The following is a 19,209-nucleotide window of genomic DNA, read 5'->3' on the forward strand; positions in this document are numbered from 1 at the left end:
GTACGGACCTCCGTTAGACTGGTGATAGATATCTCAATTCAACTCTCCTAAATGGTAGAAAGTTACAGCTCCGGGGACACTTCTATGAACTCGCCATACAGCGACAAGTGTGACGACGTTCAAGGCACACATCTACTCAATCTTGATAACAACTTTGCCAAAGTGCTTCTGGTCCCACTGGTATTGATAGGCTCTGAAATTTGTTAGCTTCCTGGAAGAATCATTTGGAGATAAGCCTTTCTTACTCTTTGAGATCCTCAAGCTTGAAGATGTTTTGGTCGACGACGGGCTTGATGTCAAAGGCCTCGACAGCTCGAATCTATAATTGTTAGTTCACCGCTAACAAATTGAGAGGATGACGGTTTCAGGAGGCGTCCGAAGCAGACAATCCTTTCCAAGCCACTTACCATTGCTTCAAATTGTTCCCGGCTTCCAACAACAAGTGGCCTCACAATCGCCATGCTGGCTAAAATTTGGGGGAAATCCACACCCTTTTCTCCCGGCCCGCCGACCCAACCAATGATACTGACCACACCGCCAATGGCAGCGGCTTTCAAACTCTCTGTCAAAGTCTTCGAGCCTCCAACCTCAATAACATGGTGGACACCTCCGGATATTTTTTTTGCCTCGTCGCCCCAGTTCGGGTTCGTCTTGTAGTTGATGACATGGTCAGCCCCTAACTTCTTCAGTGTCTCAGCCTTGGCTGAAGAAGAAGTTGTCGCAATGACTCGAGCACCTGCGGCCTTTGCAAACTGTAGAGCAGCGATGCTCACACCTCCCGTACCCTGTGTTAGGACCCAGTTGCCGGGGGCGACTGCCTTCAGCCCGTAGAGAGCATTCCACGCGGTGAGAGGGGCACAAGAGAGCGTTCCGGCTTCCAAATAGCTGAGGTTCTCTGGCATATATGACAGTCCATTCTCATTGAAAATGCCGTACTGTTGGAAAGTGCCATCAATGGCACCACCTAGCCCTGTCCCAAGGGATTTAAGGGTCACTTCCCCATATTGATGGCCTTGACCGAACAGTGTAACAACCTTGGCACCTTTCTCAAACCGGGTGACTTTGGAACCGACTTCTACGACTTCACCAGCTCCGTCGGAGCCTGGGACGATGTTCGGTGCCACCGGGAAAGGGTAGTGACCCTATGAGATTTAGTACATGATTAAGATGTTCTGGAAGGATAAATTACCAGGGCGATGATGACATCGCGGTAGTTCAGAGATGCCGCATGAAATTTAACCAACACATCATTGGCGGTGAGCTCAGGGAGAATGCGGTCCTTTTGAAATTTGAGAGCGTCGAAGCTGCCATTGCCCTCAACCGTCCAGCCTTTCGTAGTTCTTGTAGAAGACATAGTGAGTAGTGTAGTTAATGATGAATCTCGCTTGTTTGCTGTAAGTGTAGAGTGAATTGCATTGGCATAGATAACCTACACATAATTTCAGTTCGAGCATTTATATAAGTTCACGATGTATTCGCAGCCTCCAGTTGATTATCAATATACGACCCTTAATTGTGGAACGCGAGGAATGAAGAAGTTGGACGCTATGATACAGTAGATTTGTCATCCTGCCTTTGTTTTGTTGCCAAACAACAAAGCTGCAGGGTAACTCCGCTCAGAGGCGGTGTTATTTCTCCACTAAATAAACATTTTGCTTAGCACTATATCTAATGCCCCACCCTCTCCTCCCGTATCTATACGGTTCCAATAAACTTTCACCTTTACGCTACAATACATGTAGAGTGCCCCGCTCTGCCTTTCCGTATCTATACGACTCCTTCGACTCTACCTAATTCCATCCAAGAACCAACCACAACATACCTCGCCGAACAGGGCTTCTTATGGCGAGTGTGAACAGAAGGCGCAAGCCGCACAGCAAATCTCGAGGCGGCTGTTTACAATGCAAGGAGCGACATGCCAAGGTACTGTGCGCCCTTCCCTCAACTAGCTTGAAGGGGTTTGTAGCCTAATTCTTTCAGTGCAATGAGGTCCACCCTCGATGTCGTCAATGTGATCGGGCCAATATCCCATGCAGCTTTTCATCGTCAAGCCTGACAGCCGTACCTCTTAATGAGGACAGTCTGGCCGATCTTGAGCTGCTAGAACACTGGCACCGCCATCCCATTGTGGGCGACCATACAAACACAGCACGGCGATTGTTTTCCGACTTCGTGCGGTTAGGCTTCTCTCATCACTATGTACTGAACAGCATCCTTGGCCTCACGGCCCTGCACCTCTACAGTGAGGACAAGTCTCAGTCCAAGTGGTATGCGAGGGCTGTCGCGCACCACCAGGCCGCAATCAGTCGGGCGAAGCCGCATTTCCAGTCCCTCCACGAAACAAATTCTCAAGCCTTGCTAGGTTTTTCTGCATTCATGTCTATGTACGCAGTGGCAGAGCCATTTCTGCGGCCCTCCCGGGTACTCGCTCTGCAGACAACGAAGTTCGATCCTCTGGAGGAGCTTCTGCGGGCTTACCAATTCACCAGAAGTGCCACGGCATTTGTGCGGCAGAACTTTAATCCGGCTACAATCTCGCAATCGTGGCTTCTGACGACCTTTGAAGTCCGTTTCAGGTCAGAGCTGCTAGATCTAGAAACGACCTTTCCACGGATTCGGCCACTTCTAGCCTGCATCGAGCGTCGGTCCGAAGGCAACCTAAGAGCTGCATGCTTCTCCGCCATTTCACAAATTTCCCGCCGAATCACAGCCCTCCTGGATAGACCTGACGATCCTGAAATGCCCAAAATCATTTGGTCCTGGGGACTCGAAGCCAACCAATTGTTTCTGGACATGTGCTCAGCCCGGCAACCTGTGGCACTCGTTACCCTGGCCCACTTTACGATTCTGATGAGCTTGCACAGGGATCATTGGGGCCTCAGGGGCTGGCCTGAAGGTCTACTGAGACATATCAAGGGGCTTCTTGGAGACGAGTGGGAGTGTGCTGTACAATGGCCTTGTGACGTGGTATTTGGATCGGAGGTAGTTTCGTTCGGGCCAGCGATTGGTAATCGCTTGGTTATTGAGATGTAGTAGTTAAAATTCGGCTTGGGGGTGTGTTGAGGAGCGGGGGCTTGTTAACCAGTGATTTACTTGCTGCTCTTGAGACTGCGGTCGAACACAGCCTCGGAACCGGGGCCGGGTCAATCAAGGACCATGCATATCATACAGGACCCATGTCACGCCTCTTTGTAACGTATTTAGCTGGCCGTATCAATACGGCTAACTACCTCAAGGGGACAAGTAGACCACCTACCACCGATTTCTAAGCCCTCATCCTCAATACCACACTCTCCACTAGAGAATAATTCAAAGTCCTTTGTAATAAAGTTTAATTAATTATTGATTTTTAAGCAATTCCGTACCTCTGTAGTTGAGACCTTTTCGATCTTGACTATGAACCTCACAGAGCTCAAGTCCAGTTTAATAGTGTTTGTAGCCAAGAAAGCTTCATAGGGTAATTGACCTGAGCTGAGAACATAGCGCTGATCATGTGCTAATCTTGTGTAGACTGCGACAGGTTTTAGTTTTTTTTTTGGAAGCCTGTGTCCTTAGAACTGTGAATGCGGGTACGCAGGAAAACATCATATTAACTCAAGAATACGCAACCGAGAAGGGATCCTTCTAGAATCGTTACTTTACACATTCTCAGCCAAGTGACATCCACATTTGAATGACCTAAGGCGTTACTAATTCAAGCAGCTCTGCAGGTGTTTTCTGACAAATCAATTTTACACAGTTCAATTCTGACAGGCATATTGATTAAGATCCATCTTTTTGGAGCGGCTGACCTTGTGTGAATAATAGCAACATTGCCTAGAGAAAGTCTAAATATTTTGTATTGATACGGCTAAACCTACAGAGCACATTGCAGCATTTTCTTAGTAAGCTAGACTAGTTCTTTTTATACACAGTAGCGCAAAAGCTTGTTTTGTTTTGTTTTTTAACCGTTGCTGGTTCTTATGTGCGGACGAACGGAGATAAGTTGCAGCAGGTAAAGATTCACTAGAATCTAACTTCGTTTTTCTTCTATAAGAGGCGTCTTGTGCCCCCAATCCCAAAAAAAACTTATCCTCTAGCAAGCAGACAACATTTTTACTGTTGCTCACAACCTCTATTCAACATCTACAAATCTGAATTGTTTCAACATCAAGTGCTTCGACGTCCCATTCAGTCCGACCAGACGTGAGTTTGCGAACATATGGTCTGAACTTGAGCCATACACACAAGTGGTCTTGCACAAAGGCTGGAGGAGAGAAGAACGTCTAGGAGAAGGATATCCCGGTTGAAATTAGGGATGGGACGAAAATTCGGGTCGAAAATTTCTGTCCACTTGCCAAGAACAGCATTCCATTCATCCTACACAAGAGTGGCACGACATTTTCTAACCGGAAGACAACGTTGACCCCCAGAGATTTCTGGACAAGTATCTCCTAGGAAAAGACAATGGGTGAGAACATACGCCAATGTTCAGAGTATGTCTACTCCGGTACAGTGGTCGTCCAGCTATAATGCACCGTCCTGGAGATGATTATCCGCTCACAACAACGGGGTATCATACGTTTTATTTCAGTGCTGAGAACAACAACCTCTCCCTTCAAACCCCAAAAGAGCATGCCACATCTTCATACAGAGCAAACAAATGGGAAGAGGATAGGGTGCAATTACTTTTACTTGTGCCGAATACACGTCAATACTAAAACCCTCAAAAGTCAAGCTTTTTATGTCAACAGACGACAACGACGACAGGGATGTATGCGTCATCATGCGAAAGTTGGATGTTGACGGCAATGTTCCTCTGAATCTGATTGTCCCTTTGGAAAAGCAATCGGGACAATATTCGATCAGATCGACAACCTCAAGCTCTACAAGCGAAACGGTCCGGCTGCTCGACTGTGTGCATCCAAACGTGCTTTGGGTCAAGATTCTATGTTGTCAGAGGAGCAACGGAAACAAAAAATTCCCAATGAGCTCTGGCTTCCGTACGACAAGGAAGAAAAAGTACAATCTGGAACGATAGTGGAGCTCAACATTCCTGTCTGGCACACCTGTATAGCCTTTGAGGCTGGCGAATCCATGCGTTTGGAAGTCAACGGTCACGATTATAGGTTGCATGAATGGGCAGACTTGGGGCCATTGGAAAATCCGAATGAGGGAACACATACAGCTCACACAGGTGAAGACTATCCGTCACAGATGGTTCTTCCTCTCAACATCTGAAAAAGGCAGCCAAGGGTGAGTTCGATAGCATCACAAGTGATCAGGCCAAGACAGGAGGTGTTTGGTCTGCGTGCGCAAGATTGCTGAAGAATCAAATATTCTTTACAGAGAACAAAAATTTCAAAACTGCACCCCCTCAGGAACCCATCGCAAAACATGACTATACAAAACGTTTGAAAACACAAACTTGTGTGAGGTGTTCTAAGTAGATCACAGGAATATGGTTCTCTTGGCAGAAGACCAATTTATACCGATCGATAGGACTTTTCGGGCTGCTTTCTTGGGCGTTACAAGACTGGAGAGAACTATAAAGAGTTCGACCTAAACGTCACCACAGAATTCTTCCTGATGCCGTGTTTACAGAATGTAGATACAGCCAACATCTATTTAGAATCTCCATTGAAGAAGACTTTAGACGTCTGTCTAAGAAATGACGTCATCAGCATCACAAACAGCATCCGAACAGCATCCAACATGTGATTAGGGGAGATTCAATGGAAGACAATCTACAATGAAATATCGAGTGGCGTTTCATGCTCGTCCTTATTGCCATGCTATATTCAAGCTTGGATTATGCCTTTTTCGCAACGTGACTGACGCGGGGACTTCCAACTTGGAACAGTTTGCTCTTACGATTCCTTTGCCGCGGGTTTAAACATCCGGTTTGTGGGGTAAAAGGAAGAACTTCGATAGTCTGACATGAATGGAAGCTGCAAGCAAGCAGCACAGAATTGCTTTAAGTGATAACTCTGGCCGGTTGGGCCCGAAGCTGGGGGTGTGAAAAGGAACACTTCTCTGGCTCTCATCAGTCACAACATATAAAAGCACGCATTTTCAATGGCATTCTTTTTCGTACATCAGTGACTCTGAATCAAGCAAGACATAGTGAACGATTGCTTTTAGAAAATTTGGATAGCGTAACGTGTTAATGGGCGGAAGTTTCTAATTAGGTAGTAGGCTAATGAATAATAGGAAGAGGTCTTCTTGTCAAAGGGCATGTGTGTTCTGCCACAAGAACCCCTCCTCATTTCCAAAGACTGTTATGGTGTTCGTGAAAGTGAAAGTCAACACTGACTCTTCACAGGAAGAAAGGTAACATCTGATAAATGCAGCCCATTAACGTGCTAAAATGGTACACCGGGCTGTTGTTTTTTAGGTATGGTAACAATGGCAAAGCTTGACAATACACGCCTTCATGCAAGACATTGAAGTCAAGCTCTCCAGCAACGCTAGTAGAATTGCCTTTATCGTGGAGTGAGTCGTAACGAAGACCCGAAGTACTCACAAGATGGCGAGACTGCACAGAGGTCCAGAAGGTGCGCTGAGGGTTATCCATTTCAGGCCTTGGATCCACAGGTCAAGGCTGAAGTCGAGAATTCCGCAATTCCCCAGATAAAGCACAGCATTTGGTTGACGTCGGCAGTGCCGCAGAAACATGTGGGCAGCCCAAAAACCCCCTGGCACTTTGAGTCAATAGGCTTATCGGGACGTCTTTTTGCTTGCAATCTCCGGGGGGCTACAACGACCTGCCGAATCGGGCCTAAGGCACCCCCGCAGTCACCGGAGCCGTCCCGAACGATCTCCACCAAGCCGTAGTTTGACATTGCACCCCCAGTGTCGCCGTGGGGGCCGCGAAGGAGAGCAAATCGACGCGTATGGCCCAGAACGATCCCCTGCTCGGTTCGCGTCTTGGACGTTGCAAAAGGTCCTCGCCAAGGGCATACCAAGCCCACAGACAAGAAAAGAAAATGGGCATTACATCTCTAGACCGACCAATCCCGTCGCGCAACGCGTCGTCGCTGAATTTTAGTACCTAGTCTCAGCAGCCTTGGATCAATCAGCCCGTCATTGGCAGAGAATCCAGCGTATTACAAGCTCGGTCTGTGTTTATAGCTGCCCGATTGAGCTCACCTTTATCTAGGATCGATGTGTGCCCCGGTCTCGTTCAGGCCCCGTCAAAGTCGGATCGTGGCGTTGGCTCAGGAACACGAAGGCAGGAAGGGTACAGAAAGACAAGGGAGAGCAACAGGAACGAGACCTTGCTGCTCAAGCTGCAGCCATCCACCTGTCGTGTCCAGCAGCCGGCAAATAGGAGCAACGATAACCGCAGACAGGGACCGGAACTGACCGATGACCCTGGTAATCCAACATCATCACAAACATCATCGCGTAGCGACACACGGCCGGGGTGTGTGGTTCGGGCGGAGCTGGTCACGAGAGAAAGAGAGAAAGAGAGAGAGAGAGAGGGATGGACGGCTTGGCGACTCTGTAAATATCGCGTCGTCGCCTTATCCATACTGCCGTCGTCAGCCGTGTTCTCTCTCGTCGCTCGTTTTCCTCTCCCCTTGACTTCGCGGGCTTCCTCCGACACCTAGACCCAGAGTTTGCCTCCTCCGCTGACGGCGCGATAATGAAGACCTCGCAAGCTTACGCCTTTCTCTCCCTCGCCCTCTTGGGCGAGGCCTGCATTCTCCCCGGCGAAGCCTCGGGCGGCCACATCGCTCGTCGCCAGGCTGCGGGCTCGAACACGGGCATCGCCATCGGCACGGGCGACCGCTTCGAAGGAGGAAAGAAATTTCCCCGTGGCCTCGGTTCCCAGCCCTCTGGCACGAACCTCGAGACCCTCCTCAACGTCAACGAGATCAAGAGCGCCGTCCGCGGGCTCGTCGAAGAGTACGACATCGAATACTTCGAGTCTCCCTACAAGACGTACCAAAACGCGTCTTGGTTCGGCGCAAAGGTCGGCGGCTCCGGCAACTGCAGCGACGCCTACCGCGTCTATTTCAACGCCGCCATTCACGCCCGTGAGCGCGGCGCCTCGGACAACATCGTCTACTTCATCTCGGACCTCCTGTACGCGAACAAGCACGGCGAGGGCCTCACGTTCGGCGGCCGCACGTACTCCAACTGCGACGTGCAGCGCGCGCTGTCGACGGGCATCGTCTTCACGCCCCTGAGCAACCCCGACGGCGTGGCGTACGACCAGGCGACGCACAGCTGCTGGCGCAAGAACCGTAACCCCGCCGCGTCGGGAGGCGACCCGAACGCCGTCGGCATCGACCTGAACCGCAACTTTGACTTTTTGTTCGACTTCCTCAAAGACTTTGCGCCCAGCGTCGGACCCAACGTCGCATCGGAAAACCCACGTGCCCAGACGTACCACGGTGTCAGCGCATTCTCGGAGCCCGAGACCAAGAGCATCAAGTGGGTGATGGACGAGCACAAGGAGGTGAGGTGGTTCATGGACATCCACAGCTACATCGGTGTTGTGCTGTACAACTGGGGCAGCGACGAGAACCAGCTGCGCAAGCCGTACATGAACTTCCTGAACGAGTCGTACGACGCCGTGAGGGGTCTGATGCCCGACACGCCGTCGAACAACGGCATCTACGGCGAGTACATCCCGAGCAGCGACTGGTCGGAGAAGGTGTTCGCGGCGATGCGCATGGGTAACGCCATGGACGCCGCCGTGGGACGTCACTACGAGGTCCAGCAGAGCGCGTACCTGTACCCGACGTCAGGTGCCAGCGACGACTATGCCTACTCGCGCCACTTCGCAGACCCCTCGCTCGGCAAGATTCACGGCTTCACCGTCGAGTTCGGATTTGGCAACAACCAGGCCAGCTGCCCGTTCTATCCAACCCCTGACCAGTACCACCAGAACCTGCTTGAGACGAGCGCCGGCTTCATGGAGTACCTGCTAGCTGCGTCTGAGATTGGCGTCGGCGAGCCGGCTTCTTGTGAGGCGTGAGGTTCTTGATCAGGATGTGGAGGAGGAGGAGCGGGAAAGCTCCTCTTTGATATGGGTTGACGAGCTAAACGGGCTAGACGAATAGACACTCCTCGGTAGCCGGGAAGATTTCCGGAGTCAACTCCGGCGCGTTTCTCATACAAGCTTATAATAACCTTTCGAGGAGATATCAATGTCAGATATGAACGATGAACTTTACAGGTGCATAAGAGAGTGACAGAACATCGTAGAGACCCTACCATTTGCAGCCCTAAATAGCCGCTCAAGCAGCAAATTCATCGATTGAGAGACAAGCTGATGGACGAAGGCCAGACAGGTCACCCAATGTTTCAAACCGTCATCAAAATTAACAAAACATTGAAGTAGAACGTTGATAGACGGCGACAGAAAGTAGTCGCAGAAAACAAAAAGTTCAATTGCTATGACCGTGGCAGGGCTCGAACCTGCGACCTTCTCGGGATCAAGTGCACATACTTGTGAACGAGAAATCATAATCCACTAGAACACACAGCCGGTGATTGGCGAATATTGAGGAATTTGATTCCTAAGACCCCTCAATTGCTGAGCCCCTCTCCAAGCTCGCCACACCACATTCACCATCATCTATCGCTACTCGCTATTTGTTCTGCCAAAGATGGCGTCCACTTCCAAATCACCCACAGAGCCCTTCCACATCCTCGTCTTTAGCAAGACATCAGGCTTCCGCCATGACTCCATCCCTGCCGCAGTCTCGGCCCTGAAATCCCTCGGCAACCGGACAGGCCTCTTCACCGTCGACGCCAGCGAGGACGCCGAGGCCACTATCACCCTGCCCTCCCTCGCGACCTATGCCACCGTCGTCTTCCTCCACTGCACGGGCAATTTTCTCGACACGGCTCAGCTCGGCGCGTTGAGAGGCTACGTGCAGTCAGGTGGCGGCTTTGTTGGTGTGCATGCCGCCGCGTCCGGCTTGCGGGAGGATGAATGGTACGGGGAGCTCGTCGGCGCCCATTTCGACCAACATCCACCGCCCGAGGAGGGCGTGTGCATAGTTGAGGACCCGGAGCATTTCATCACAAGGCGGGACGGGGGTCACGCAATGAATACGGTGGAGGAGGCCGACCAGACTTGGAAACAGTGGACTGACGAGTGGTACAACTTCTTGTCGCATCCCAGGGACAACAAGAATCTCCATATCCTGGCTCGGGGCGACCCGTCCACCTTTGAGGGCGGTGCCATGGGGGATGATCACCCGCTTGCATGGTGCCAGGAGTTCGATGGTGGCCGCTCGTTCTACATGGGCCTGGGTCACTACAACGAGGCCTATAAGGATGGGTGGTTCATGGACCAAATTCTTAGAGCTATTGTCTGGACTGCTCGTCGGGACGACATCGTGTGCCCCCAGTTGCTGCAGTCCTCGCCGTCTCAATAACGTTGAAGCGAACGACCAAGACATGGATTGATAAGAAATGCAGAGCATGATGGGTATATTACGGCGACGCCGTGTATAGGGTACATGAGCATGCATATACACATAGGCAAAGGTACATAAACTCAACTCATCGAATGGAGTGGCTGACTACCTAGCCTGCCATTCCGTCGCCAACACCACCGCTGAATCGCACTTCTATTCTGGACTCAAGGGATTCAGACCAAATGTCATGTTTGAAGTCGGGAATGTGTAGCAGGATGCCCAGCTCCTGACTCGTGTACCAGCTGGCCCTGTCCAGGTTGCCGGAGCCCAAGCAGAGGTACTCCCTGTCGACAAGCGTCATCTTTAAATGTGACACGACCGGCTCTTCTGGGTCCCGCACCGCCGACGCCTGCAAGTTCGGGCGGTAGTAGTAGATGTCGAGACGGCCAGGACGTTGCAGCTGGGACTCGGCGTCACCCGATCGTTTTCGGCCCCACTCCGTGCAGGCTTGGCGGTATCGCTTGATGAGAGACTGAAGTGTCCACTCGGTCGTCGTGCAGGCCGTCACGAGCTGCTCGATCAACATCATGTTCTTGCTCGTCCTGATGCGGACGTTGACACCGCGGCGCAGAGCGTCCAGAAGTGCATCGACGACCGTCCGGCAAGTCAGGTTGGGTGTCACGATGTCGATGTCGGTCCGGGCACACGCAAATAAAGATAGCAACGCTGCGTTCAGGGGGGTTGCTGGCGCAGTGGTCCGCCTCCACAAGGGAATGTAGCGGAAGCCGGGGTTCCAGTGATGGGACGAGGGCAAGAGTATCGTTGGACACGGCGGCAGAGTAGCGAGGTTCAGCCGACGATACGCGGTCTCGTCGTTGCAAGGTGGTTCATCAGTCATAGTCCGATCAGCGTCTTCATTGAAATGGCCTGGTCGCCAATTTGTCATCCCACCGCTAGTTCCGTTGTGGTCATCGTCGCCGTCGTCGGGGACACGCCGAGGGCTGGCTGGCTCCCATACGTGAGAGTAGAATCTCACGAGCTGGGCGACGGCGGCCCCTTCGAACCCGATGCAGCCTTCGAACCACGTCTCCCAGCTCACGTTGCAGCTGGGCATCCAGGCGCGTTTGCGGTCGACAATGACGAACTTGGGATGCATGACGCTGAATGGCAAGAAGAACAGGCTCTTGACAGACAGTTCAATGCGGGCCGCCTCGAGGGTGGCGTCGGGAGGCAACCCGAGCTTTGGCCATGCCGAGGTTGGGTACGCGTATCCGTCCCTCGACCACGGATGGAAGATCTTCTGGAAGAAGCTACGGGACGAAAACCCGATGCGGACGCGTAATGGAGCGACGGCGTCCTCGCCAGAAGTCCGAATGGATTCCAGTCGTTGTTGGGCGAGAAGCTCTAGGGTCTCCTTGATGGCGGTTAGGGTATCGGACGGGGCCCAGAAGCAGGTCACCAAGATGACCTCATGTTTCGCGGACAGGATGGCCGGGAGAAGCGTGTTCCTGTAGATGGCGGCGCCGTTGCCAACGACGAGCGACTTGGGGCTGCATGTCGTCACAAGGCTCTCGGGGTCTGAGAGGTGATAGTTGGGGAAGTCGTCGAGTTGTTCGCCGCGGGTCGATTTGAGAGTGTGAATCCAATTGTCGAGAAACGCCGATGGAAACGAGTGTGATGTCATTTCCGACAGGCCACAGTTGGTATGAGGCTGAAAGGTTGTTGTTAATGGTGAGTATCAGGGAGCAAGGGTTCCGAGCTCTCAGGTCGTGGCTTGGTCGGACGGATGACTGACTGACTGACTGATACGAGTGTTACGCGATGAAGAGCCAGCGCGGTGTCGTCATAGGGGGGGTTGCAAGACGCGGCCTGTCATGGCTCCGGGAAGGGCACGCACAAGGGGGCTTGCTGAGTGTGTGGCGCCCTGGTACGATACGATACGATGTACGCGGACGTCGGCTTCGCATGGGCCTTGCAGTAACTAGGATTTTTAATGCCAGTTGGAGACCCAAACATCAGCGCAGAATCAAATAGAGCAGCCTGCGAGAGGAGAGGAGAGGAGAGGTTTAGGGGTAAGATTACTTACTGCCGACACACCGGCCTGATCCTAGCAGCGGTGGGCCAAGTTTTGGTGAGAGAGATTGAGGCGCAGTCGCAGGAAGCTTCAGCGATGCAGCGGTTGTCCTAGTGCGGGACGACTTGCGACTTGCTTGCACTGCGGTTTGGCAACTGGCAATTGGCTAATGGCAATGACCGCGGCGCGCTTTTGTTCTCGTGCAACGTGTTGCGGGGTGGTAGTGTTCTGAGGTGCGAGCTCGCCAGTGTACGGATAGCCACTACAGTGAAGGAGTAACACGCTGAGAGGATCTACAGCGCTAACAAGCGCCCAGACTCAGAGCCGAAGTGACATGTCCCAGACAAGCCGATCCGCTAGCGGCGATGCATGAAACTGAGCACCGCACCTTGGACGGCCGGGACGTTGTTCTCAATGTCCCCGAGTCGTACATGGGAAAACGTTGGATGCGAGGGGAGAATACGGTAGCACTGTGAGTCTGTGACAAACGGACGCCAGTGCAAAGTCACAGTCTCGTGGACCCGACCCGGCAAGTTCGGTGCCAAGCTGACCAACTCGAGTCGAGGAGTCTAGGTGACCCGGGTCGATTGAATGGGCGCTTCGTCAGCGAGGCAGACGATGATATCGGATCATGGCCCACGACCACTGCCACTGCCACTGCCACAGGCGGCAGTTTGGGCGCTGGCGCTGGCGTCGCCCAACAGAATACGTACGTGGCGCCTCCAAGAGCGTGGCAAAGAAAGAAAGAAGACTGGTAACGGGCATCCGATGAAAGTGTACGAATTTGCGTGTATACCTCTCCGTGTCGGATACATTGCCTCAGAGGTTGGGCCAGAGTCAGTCAGGGCTCAGGGTCAGGGTCAGGGTCGCTTCAGAACGTCGAGAATTGTCCGGCCTGTCCGCCGTGTGTCAAATGATTCCGGGGCGAGAAAACAAAGTTTGGACTTGGCTAGCGGGAGAGAACGGGAGCCTACGGATACAGATACACGTGTGGTTGTTGAAGACGAAGACCGAGTGACCAGACTGCAGGAGGACAAGAATGTCACTTGGACTGTCGGTTGGTGAAGTGGAACACCTGCCAAGGGAGCCATTGAACTATTTCCATCCTTTCTGATGAGAACATCCAACGGCAGGAGCGCGCACTTGACTCCTTCTACCTCACCAGTGGACAAGGCTACTAGCTACTAGCTACTACCTATACACAGCAGTGATTCGTGGCAAGTGCGGCAGATGACAGGTGGCCAGCATGACAGGTGGCCAGCATGACAGGTGGCAGCCACGTCTAGCTAGTACTGGCGCTCGCCGTTAGCTGCCGTTCCACTTTTGCTCATGAAATAGCCCGAGCTGGTTCAAGTTTGTGGCACTCCCCTCACGTGACGCCGACGGCGGTCCGGGATTTCGATTGATGATAAATGGGGTGCATGGAGCCAGCAATGAACGAAGGATGTAGGCCCAAATATCAATCAAACTTCGGATAGCGGCAATTCAATGCCTCCTCGAGACCTACCATTTTGGCTTCCGCGATGGCTCGCACGTTTGACCTTTATGGGCACCTGATGGTAGGGCTTTCTGACACTCGCAGAGGGCATGGTGTGCCACGAGGTATGGATACAGGAAGAGGAGCTAAGGGAACCAAGACCGGGAAAAATCCTCCTGAGCCTTTCGGGACCCTCAGAGTAGCGTTAGATGGGACTCTGGAGAGAGGACGAGGACCGGCTGTGGTCCCACCTATCCAGTTCCGTCCCTATTCCCCAACGACCCCCGTCTTACCTGCCCCCGTCTCGCCCCGTCTCGATTTAGCACAGCCATTGCTCCGTGTGGGTGGCGGGTCAAGGAGATCGGGCGTGTTCCTGGATCCCAGCTAAGGTAGTGGTGGTGGTGTGTGGGCGTGTGTACTGTGAGCGCGTGCTTAGTCCGCTGTGCGAGTCGTCTCGGCCTTTCGAGTGGCTGACAGGTTCCCGGCCCCAAACGGTGGGACAGCGCCAGGTGCAGCGAACAAGTCGGCGCTGGAGCATACAGGACAGGTTGGTGGACTCACTCACTCTTGGCTAGGGAAGGTAGTGTAATGCGGGAATGGTTGGGTGGTGCTCGAATCCACGTCCCCGCGATTCGGATTTGCATGGCGAGACTGCTCATCAATCGTCGGAAGAGAACCATCGTAACAGCAAATACCTGAGAGTGCGACGACTGGAGAACGCCGAGAGAAACCAAACAAGCCCGATTACAATAGCCAACCCGCTGGCACAACTTGGCAAGGAATAGCTCGGTCTGCACGTACAGCCGCTAGAACGAAGAACGCCTGGAACGGTCGATGGATTGGCGTGCAAGATGGCGCGTGTGATTGTGTCCGTCTGGCTCTTTGGCCACCCTTGTCATTCCCGACGCGGAGGAAAGGTGTCGAGTGACATTCCAGGGGGAAAGCCATTGATGATGATGGGTGGCTTGTGGCTAGCCAGCGATTCTCAGCCAGGCCAGTTCCATCCACGAGGCCGACGTTTGAATGCGATGCGATGCGACGCGACGCGATGCAATCCCGAGGTCCTCGTCATCCTGCTCCTGCTCCTTCTGCACTGGGACACCTTATCCTTTCGTGAGTCCGTATGCCACAATCCAAGGGTGGCAGTCTTGATATCTCCATCCGTTGCCCCTCCCTCGTCTTTCGCTAAAGGAAATCCGTGCCGCCGGAGACGACCGACGAATCCGGCTAATGGCCACTTTCAAATGCCTCACCACCTGATGCCTCCAACCATTTCATTTCTGTTCGCCGCGAGCAGCCCAGCCGCAAGCGCGGCGGCATCTATCAGTTTGGCATTTCAATCAATCCATACTGACTGCTGCTGCAGCAGGTGCAGCTGTCACGATCCAGGCCCTGTCGGGATGCTGCATAGTCGACTCCGATCAACCGCCCGGGCTAGAAGAAGCAAGGCATTGTGCCATTGTGTGTTGCTATTGCAGGAAACGCCGTGGGCCGTCTCTGGCTGGACCCTTTCTCCTGCCCTCCCCCTTAGAAACTGGGAGGTACCGTTGAAGAAGAGGTACATGTGCCAGTGCGTCCCACGACGCTTGAAACGGAGGTCCTTGTGGTTGAACCAGTACGCCCTCTCCACCCACTGCGCCATACATACCCCGCCTCCAATCTCTTTCCATTCTCGAACCTGAGAGAGCGGGTCCTTGCTGTCGTCTCACTCATGTTCCCCAGCGGCTCAGCAAATTCAAGGTGCCAGCCAATTTGGTACTACTGATACGGCAGGTTGGCGGAGAGCCGGGGCTGCTACCTAATTGTTTGGCAGCGAGCTAATTGCCATACTATGCCATGCCATGCTGTGCTGTGCTGTGCTGGCCGAGGCAGCCGGATGACCAACAACTCAAAGTGCCCGTCGGTGTCGTCCACTGGCCGGTTCGTTGTGCATGAGTTGTGGCGCCGCAAAGATAGGAACATGATCGTGAGTAGGATTCGATATCAGGCTCGTAGCAGGACCGAAGAGAATCCGTATCTGCAACTTGGGAAACGTCTCCCGGTTGCCCTTACACAAGGTAGGTAGGTACCTACTGTACAGATACAGTGGAAGTGTGGAAGTCGAGGTACGTACTGTGTCTGCGTCTTGTCATCTTTCAAACTCTAGGCTCGAACTCTGATGGCTTGTGGCCACTGACCTCCAACGCGACACGCTCCCTTCTCTCTCTTTCTCTTTCTCTCTGTCTCTCTCTCTCTCTCTCTCTCTCTCTCTCCCTCTCCCGCTTTCTCTCCCTGTCTCTCTCTGTCTTTCTCTCTCTCTCTCTCTGTCTTTCTCTCTCCTACCTACTCTGAATCCTGTTCTGCCATCAATGATCTTGGTGCTGTCGTAGTCGTGTGTACTGTATGTGTGCATCTGTACCTAGCGTAGGAGGTACTGCCCCTGCTTCCCTACCCCCTTGGCCCTTGGTGAATGAAGAGTCCCCAGGTGCAGGGAATGACACCCAACACACCCCACTTGATACGTACCTGCATGCCTTAGCTTGTGCCTTGGTTCGCCTCCAAAACCCACCTCCCGCAACAGACAACTGAGAACAGCACAGCACCTGCACTCCATCAAAGCATTGGGGATGGAAGTTGGGCCTGGACGGAGAGAAAATAACACACACTACTCCTCCCACCGATACGGATCCCTCGTAGCATTTCCTGCTTCCTGGTGCATTGCCCTGGTCAACAATTGCCATCCTGCCCTTCTTTTGACGGAGCCATTTCCCCATCCATCTACCATTTACTCACCCTTGCTTGACCCCCTAGTGATAGCTCTCCCAAATCCCAAAACGGGGACTGATCTCTCTCTTTCTCGCTCGCTTGCTCCCCCCTCCTCATTCTCCCGATTGTTATAACCGTTCCCATCCCACCCCTCCCACGGTCCTCCTTCCTCGCCTGCTTTACTTACATAGAAGTACCTCACCTCACGGGCACATCGTACCCAATCAACTCCATCCGTCCCTCCCTGGCCCATGCATTGTCGACCAGTGTTTGGCCGTGTGTGATAACCAACCCTCTTGCCACCATACAGATACACACGCCGCACTCTTTCTCTTCCTCTTCTACCCATTGCTCCGGGACCTCCTGCTGCTCCCATCCATCTTCTTTTTCGACCTCTTTTCGCTTTCAGCCCGTCGTCATCTTTCACTACCCTACCAAGGTACCCTCACTTTACGACACTTCCAACGATTACTGCCAACTTCCCACCACCACCACCACCACCACCCCCCATTATTCATTCACTACAATCACCCGTTGAATGCTGGCATCGACCGATCCTATCTTCGACTTGATTCCCTAATACCATCGTTGACGATCCGACTTCCGCTCTCTACCTAATCGAACACCCTGTCCCTGCTCAATTCGATCCTCTAGCGACAGACTTCGCCAACCGCAGCCATGAACTTCACCAAGAAATTCGACCGCGCCTTCCAATGGGCAGGCGAAAAGATGGGATCCGAATCTAAGACGGGTCAGACAGACGAGTTCAGAAACTTGGAAATGGAGATGCAGTTGCGATATGATGGTACGCACGCCAACCACCCATCCCCGCGCCCGACATGCGCGCCCAGGAGACGCCGATGCTAACATTATGGCCCGCTAGGAATGGAGAGACTCCAGAAATCCACAAACACATACGTTAAATGGATCGCCCGCCGCGGTGAGGCCTTTGAAGACAAGGAGAAAGGACTGCCGATTGCTTTCGTCGGTCGTATGATGATTTCTCACGGCGAGGAATTCGAGCCCGACTCCGAGTTCGGCGCCTGTCTGCTTTGTACGGTCTTTCCCCACCATCTGCTCTCGCAGTTCTCCCCTACGACCATCACTGACCTCAATCTCCCCCAGCTCTTGGTCGGACGAACGAGCGCCTCGCTGGCATCCAGGAAAGCTACGCCTCCGATGTGACCGACAACTGGCTCGTCTCTGTCGAGAGATCGCTGGCTATGATGAAAGAGTATCAGGTACGTACCGACGTCATTGCTCAACCAGTCGTGGTTTCAGCCCGTCCCATCTGACACACTCTCCGCAGGCCGCACGGAAGAAGCTCGAGTCGCGCCGATTGGCCTACGATGCGAGTATTAGCAAGATGCAGAAGGCAAAGCGCGAGGATTTCCGTCTCGAGGAGGAGTTGCGCACTGCCCGCGCCAAGTACGAGGAAGCCGGCGAGGACGTCATGCGGCGCATGCAGGACATCAAGGACGCCGAGACCGACAACGTCCGCGACCTGACCAGTCTGCTCGACGCCGAGTTGAGCTACCACGAACGCTGCGCCGAAGAGCTGCGCCGTCTGCGCCAGAACTGGGCCGGTGGCAACGCACCTCCGTCGCCCACCGACCGTCGTTATAACAACGGTCGCGGGAGGTCCAACACGGCCCGCTCCTTCAACGAGTACTCGGCCCGCGTCAACCACGTCGAGGAAGAACCCGAACCGATGCCCGTCCGCATGCCTATCCGCTCCAACCGATCCGAGGCCAAATACGGCGCTTCCGCAGACACAACCCCGAGACCGACTATTGCTAGATCCCAGACGTTCCAGGGTTCTGCCGCCACCGATCGACGCTCCATCGCCGCCACGCCTCCTGTGCCCAACGTCTCCCATATTGGATCTCTTCGGGGCAATCTGAGACCTACAGGCAGACCACTTGCCAGTGACGTCTTTGCCGATCGCGACGATGAACACACGATGAGCGGTAGTGGCAGTCCGGAATGGAACGACCGCAGCGCAAGCCCAGCGACCAGTATGGGGAGTAGCTTGACTAGAAGCACAAGCAACCTCCAGTCCAAAAAGGCGCCACCGCCACCCCCTCCGAGCCGAGCCAAGAAGCCGGCGCCCCCGATTCCTGCCAAACGGGAGGTCGGATACTAGATATACACTGCTGTTTGAGCCTCTTCGGTGGACGAGAGAGGCTTGCGGGTTCGGCGTCACAATATGCGACACTTGATTTTCCGTCTGGTTGCATCAATAGACTGTTCATTCCTAGTCGGAATGGGGGCTCCGACTGGAGCACGGCGTTGGGGCGTGTAAATATCCGTGGACTGGATCCGCAGTGGTTGGTTCCTTGGCTGCGTTGTCTCACCTGAGAAGGATTGGAGGATTAGAGATGGGCGGGTTCCAAGGTTCGTAGGTTTTTCAACATGGATGCTATTCCTCTGCAAGTGTTTTATAAAAGTGGTCTCAACGTGCAATGTGCAGATTGGCGTGGGTAGTGTCATGCTGTTTCGTCTGTATCGGCCATTGTCTGTGTTTGCATGATAGCCGACTCACCCTC

General features: G+C 53.3%; 7 protein-coding genes across 7 annotated transcripts; 5 read left to right on the forward strand and 2 right to left on the reverse strand.

Annotated features, from left to right (window-relative positions):
- Window positions 1–23: 23 nt before the first annotated feature.
- CDEST_15156 (Putative GroES-like superfamily, alcohol dehydrogenase-like, NAD(P)-binding domain superfamily) lies at window positions 24–1,426 on the reverse strand. The gene is made up of 4 exons (XM_062931312.1): window positions 1,190–1,426; window positions 408–1,142; window positions 246–319; window positions 24–193 (listed from the first exon to the last, which is right to left on the reverse strand). Exons 1-4 carry the CDS (start codon window positions 1,352–1,354, stop codon window positions 133–135), a joined length of 1,035 nt encoding a protein of 344 aa, XP_062787363.1. The 5' UTR covers window positions 1,355–1,426; the 3' UTR covers window positions 24–132.
- A 416-nt stretch (window positions 1,427–1,842) lies between these two features.
- On the forward strand, window positions 1,843–3,200 carry CDEST_15157 (Putative zn(2)Cys(6) fungal-type DNA-binding domain-containing protein; the record flags this gene model as incomplete). Its single annotated transcript, XM_062931313.1, has 2 exons — window positions 1,843–1,923; window positions 1,981–3,200. The coding sequence occupies 2 exons, from the start codon at window positions 1,843–1,845 to the stop codon at window positions 3,031–3,033; spliced, it is 1,134 nt and encodes a 377-aa protein (XP_062787364.1). The 3' UTR covers window positions 3,034–3,200.
- Window positions 3,201–4,511: 1,311 nt separating this feature from the next.
- Window positions 4,512–5,220, forward strand: CDEST_15158 (Putative Galactose-binding-like domain superfamily, xaa-Pro dipeptidyl-peptidase; the record flags this gene model as incomplete). The annotated part of the gene is made up of 3 exons (XM_062931314.1): window positions 4,512–4,689; window positions 4,713–4,810; window positions 4,849–5,220. The coding sequence occupies 3 exons, from the start codon at window positions 4,512–4,514 to the stop codon at window positions 5,218–5,220; spliced, it is 648 nt and encodes a 215-aa protein (XP_062787365.1).
- Window positions 5,221–7,422: 2,202 nt separating this feature from the next.
- CDEST_15159 (Putative peptidase M14, carboxypeptidase A) lies at window positions 7,423–9,122 on the forward strand. The gene has a single exon (XM_062931315.1). The coding sequence runs from the start codon at window positions 7,631–7,633 to the stop codon at window positions 8,969–8,971; it is 1,341 nt and encodes a 446-aa protein (XP_062787366.1). The 5' UTR covers window positions 7,423–7,630; the 3' UTR covers window positions 8,972–9,122.
- Window positions 9,123–9,562: 440 nt separating this feature from the next.
- On the forward strand, window positions 9,563–10,386 carry CDEST_15160 (Putative ThuA-like domain, class I glutamine amidotransferase). Its single transcript, XM_062931316.1, has one exon. The coding sequence runs from the start codon at window positions 9,606–9,608 to the stop codon at window positions 10,380–10,382; it is 777 nt and encodes a 258-aa protein (XP_062787367.1). The 5' UTR covers window positions 9,563–9,605; the 3' UTR covers window positions 10,383–10,386.
- A 1-nt stretch (window position 10,387) lies between these two features.
- Window positions 10,388–12,400, reverse strand: CDEST_15161 (Putative phospholipase D/Transphosphatidylase). Its single transcript, XM_062931317.1, has one exon. The coding sequence runs from the start codon at window positions 12,046–12,048 to the stop codon at window positions 10,534–10,536; it is 1,515 nt and encodes a 504-aa protein (XP_062787368.1). The 5' UTR covers window positions 12,049–12,400; the 3' UTR covers window positions 10,388–10,533.
- A 4,391-nt stretch (window positions 12,401–16,791) lies between these two features.
- Window positions 16,792–19,157, forward strand: CDEST_15162 (Putative BAR domain-containing protein). The gene is made up of 4 exons (XM_062931318.1): window positions 16,792–17,465; window positions 17,544–17,714; window positions 17,786–17,901; window positions 17,970–19,157. The coding sequence occupies exons 1-4, from the start codon at window positions 17,339–17,341 to the stop codon at window positions 18,804–18,806; spliced, it is 1,251 nt and encodes a 416-aa protein (XP_062787369.1). The 5' UTR covers window positions 16,792–17,338; the 3' UTR covers window positions 18,807–19,157.
- Window positions 19,158–19,209: the final 52 nt, after the last annotated feature.

The sequence above is a fragment of the Colletotrichum destructivum genome, chromosome 10, assembly GCF_034447905.1.
Source record: "Colletotrichum destructivum chromosome 10, complete sequence".
NCBI classification, from domain to species: Eukaryota; Fungi; Ascomycota; class Sordariomycetes; order Glomerellales; family Glomerellaceae; genus Colletotrichum; species Colletotrichum destructivum.